This window comes from Myotis brandtii, unplaced genomic scaffold, assembly GCF_000412655.1.
Source record: "Myotis brandtii unplaced genomic scaffold, ASM41265v1 scaffold130, whole genome shotgun sequence".
Classification (NCBI taxonomy): domain Eukaryota; kingdom Metazoa; phylum Chordata; class Mammalia; order Chiroptera; family Vespertilionidae; genus Myotis; species Myotis brandtii.
This window is the reverse complement of record NW_005354596.1, coordinates 844839-848540: the sequence shown is the minus strand read 5'-3', so window position 1 is coordinate 848540 and position 3702 is coordinate 844839. Positions and strand designations below refer to the sequence as shown.

The following is a 3702-nucleotide window of genomic DNA, read 5'->3' as shown; positions in this document are numbered from 1 at the left end:
GACGCCGCGCCGGCCGGCACTGCCTGCAGAGACCGTTCCGAGACTGCACCACGCGGTAGATCCGGCACCGGGCTGGGGTGGGCAGAAGGCTGGGTTTGCCTCGCATCGTCTCGGGGAGCTGTTTCTGTTCCCCCACCCCACCCCCCGGAGAAGCCGGCAGATGGGGTTTAGGTCCAGTGTCTTGGAGAACGTAGGGACCCGTTCTCTCTGCCTTTTTGGGGGTGACAGTGGAGTCACTTCCCACTGGGTTTAAACCTAGCTAGTTATGAGTGCGGGGTTGGCCAGGAGAGCGAGGCGCGGGCGAGCAGGAGGGCTGGCTGCTCCATTTGGATAAGCGGGTCTGACAGGACAAAGCTGTTTTCTCCAATGTCATCGCGGTGACAGGTTAGCATTGCAGAATTAGGAGCGCGCCAGTTTGCAGTTCCCCGGAAGCTGCCTAACGGTATGTTGCCTCGAACAGATTGAAGGCGCCCGGGAAATTCTGCAGCCTGAGGATCCGGTTCATCCAAGGTGCCATAGGACGTGCTCGTTGTGCACTGCCCCGAATTTTTCCGCTTTGGAGCTGCTTGACAGCCATTTTGCATCGCGTGCCTAGGATCCTTGCATTCTGAATTTGCTCAGGGACTGTGCTCAAAGTTGAAATTGCACAAAGCACAACTCAAGCTTGCACCAGACAGAACGTGAGCCTGGACCCCGTGCATGGCCCAGGAGGGGGAGCGGTGATGGATCCCTGACGTGGAAGAGCTGGTGTGCAGTGGCACTGCCTATGCTGCCCTGCTTCCAGCTGCTGCGCATTGGGGGCGGCAGGGGCGGCGACCTCTACACTTTCCACCCCCCAAGCGGAACTGGCTGCACCTATCGTTTGGGCCGCAGGGCCGACCTGTGTGATGTGGCCCTGCGGCCCCAACAGGAGCCCGGCTTCATCTCCGGAGTCCATGCAGAGTTGCACGCTGAGCGCCAGGGTGATGACTGGAGGGTCAGCCTGGAGGACCACAGCAGCCAAGGTGAGCAGTCAGCAGTTCGGGGATGGAATGATTAAGGGATTCCACAGGGACCCTGCCTGCCTGCCTCCCTGTCAGGTTGGATGGATGGGTGGACAAGGCAGTCCGGACCTGTCTTTCCACCAGAAGCATGCCGTGTTGACTCTTGTTGGTCTCCATTAAGCTCAAACAGGGGCTAGGAGGTGGTTCCAGAGCCTGGGACAGCATCAGGGAAATATCCATGGGGGTGTTCTGTGGCCATTGGGGGGCCTGAGCTCGGATGACTCCATTTCCGGACTTGCTGAGACACTTGTTCCTGTCTTGGGGCAGTTAGGATCTGTCTCACTGTTTTCATGATATGGGCATGTGTCTTACTCCCTGCCGTGGAGGTGGTCACAGCCAGCCTCAGGCCTCACTTCACGTCTCTGGGTCTCAGTTTTCCTCTTGGGTGAAATGGAAGGACTCCGTTTGAGGAGCGTGTGGGGGTAACTATGGTAGCACCTTCATTTAGTGCTTACTATCAAGCCAGGCACTATTTTAAATTCATGGAATGTAGGTGGGCATTAACATCCCCATTTTACAGACAAGGAAAATGAGGCACAAAGAGGTGTGCCTTGTCCAGGGTCACCGAGCTGGTAAGAGGTGGCATCAGGATTGGAACCCAGAGCCTGAGCTATGCTGAGTGGAAGCTGGATGAGGGTGAGCACGTCTGACACTGGACCTCAATAGAATGTTCCCTCCCATATTCTGTGGGAGGCAGAAGGAACACACCTGTTCCCAGCTCAGAAAGAGCTCAGGGTCTGATGCCGCCTGCCGAGGGACTTAGCATGTGAGGATTTGATGTCAGGTGTCCTCTTTCTCATGTTCCCCAGAAAGTCAGGGCCATTGTCTCCACTCCTAACTGGTCATTTGCTTTTGTCATTCCCTGTATCTGTCTGGTGCCCCACCATCAACAGGGACTTTGGTCAACAGTGTCCGACTCCCTAAGGGTCACAGGCTGGAGTTGAGCGATGGTGACCTTCTGACCTTTGGCCCTGAAAGGCCCCCAGGAACCAGCCCCTCGGAGTTCTACTTCATGTTTCAGCAAGTCCGAGTCAAACCTCAAGATTTCGCTGCCATCACCATCCCACGGTCTAGGGTAGAAGAGGGAGCCGGGGTTGGGTTCCAGCCCATGCTGCCTCCCCAGGGGGCTCCGCAGCGTCCCCTCAGCACCCTGTCCCCTGCACCAAAAGCCACACTGATCCTCAACTCCATTGGCAGCCTCAGCAAGCTCCAGCCACAGCCCCTCACCTTCTCCAGGAGGGGGGGTGGGCCACCGAGCCTACCTCCCCACACTCCCCATGGGAAAGAGGGGACCACCCCTTCTGCCCCAACCCCAAGAAATCGAAGGAAATCAGCTCACCGGGTGTTGGCAGAATTGGATGATGAGAGAGAGGCTCCTGAGAGCCCCCCAGTCCTTAGAGAGCCCAGGAAGAAACTCTGTGTAGAGAAGACTCCACTGACACCCAGTGGGTAAGTGGCTAGATCACTTGTTTCCTCCCTACCTTCGATTCTTTAGATCCTCAGGTTGGGAGGTGGCCCTCGGCTGGGGATGAGGTGGGCAGTGGGCAGACAACAGGTGGAATGGCAAGACTTGGGTTAGCTCTAGCAACCAGGTTCACCACTATTCTGGTGAGTCTATCTGGACCCACTATTTTCATCCAAGGGAAACTTCTAGGCTTCTCCTACAGGTTCTCAATGACCCAGGTTTTTGTTTTTCTTCAGAAATCGACTTGGGCATCCTCCGAAGCACCCCGTGAGCACCCCCATGACGCCTCCTGTGGTTGGGGGCGGGGAGCCCTGTGCAGCCCCTTGTTGCAGCCTGCCCCAAGAAGAAACAGTGGCCTGGGTTCAGTGTGATGGATGTGACCTCTGGTTCCACGTGGCCTGTGTTGGCTGCAGTATCCAGGCTGCCAGGGAGGCTGACTTCCGGTGCCCAGGGTGTCACATGGGCGTCCAGACCTAAGGCCCACCACCAAGGAGCCAGAGGGTAGAGCTGGCCATGGGTGGACACAGTGGGACACCAGTGGGTCCTAAGAAATCCCTCTTCTCTTGCCTCCCCAGGAGGGAATGACTACAGGGCAGAGGCCCATTGCTATGGATCCCAGGTCTGGAACAGGCCCTCTCGGCCAAGGTGACAGAAGAGATGGCTTCCTGCCAAAGATAATGCCTTCAGGAAGTTGCTAGTGAGCTGTAAATTCCGTTACAAGTCATAGATCCTTACTGTCACGGACACTAGTGTCTGATCAGAGCATCATCAACTACAGAGACCACCTGTGCCTGAAGATATAAGCCCCAGACCCAAACAAGTGAGTTCTCAACTTGGATGGCACCGCCTAAGGCATTCTGGGAAAACCTAGGGCACAGCCCCCAAACTCTAATCCTACCGCTGACTATGTTTGTAGCCTGTGGCCTGGCTTTTCAGAGGTTTGCTTCCATTTCCAAATAAAGAATGAAAATATTAATTTGCTGCTAGGTAGTTATTCCTTTGTGGGTCTGGTACACCTTGCTCTCCAATTCTTGGTAAAATGGACTTGGAAAGGTTTGGAAAACGTGAATTCTTAGGGGAAGGGGAGATGAGTGGAAAAGGTAGAAAAATACCTGCTCACTGAAAAAGTGCAAATATATGGGATGAAGTTGGAGCCTGAAAAAAGAAACCCAGGTAATGAAGGGTTCTAGTTTA

General features: G+C 55.2%; 1 protein-coding gene across 2 annotated transcripts; it reads left to right on the top strand.

Annotated features, from left to right (window-relative positions):
• TCF19 (transcription factor 19) lies at window positions 1-3484 on the top strand. 2 transcript variants are annotated; one of them, XM_005859906.2, is made up of 5 exons: window positions 1-55; window positions 461-1004; window positions 1937-2492; window positions 2745-2775; window positions 3084-3484. In XM_005859906.2, exons 2-5 carry the CDS (start codon window positions 767-769, stop codon window positions 3204-3206), a joined length of 948 nt encoding a protein of 315 aa, XP_005859968.1. In that variant the 5' UTR covers window positions 1-55; window positions 461-766; the 3' UTR covers window positions 3207-3484. The 2 variants fall into 2 exon arrangements, with proteins under 2 accessions (XP_005859968.1, XP_005859967.1); XM_005859905.2 differs by having other exon boundaries at window positions 2745-3484.
• The last annotated feature ends 218 nt before the right edge of the window (window positions 3485-3702 follow it).

Coding starts and splice junctions, on each gene's coding strand:
- TCF19 (XM_005859905.2), top strand. CDS start 767: ATGCTGCCCTGCTTCCAGCTGCTGCGCATTGGGGGCGGCAGGGGCGGC. Junction 1,005..1,936: donor GGAGGACCACAGCAGCCAAG/GTGAGCAGTCAG, acceptor CACCATCAACAG/GGACTTTGGTCAACAGTGTC. Junction 2,493..2,744: donor ACTCCACTGACACCCAGTGG/GTAAGTGGCTAG, acceptor GTTTTTCTTCAG/AAATCGACTTGGGCATCCTC.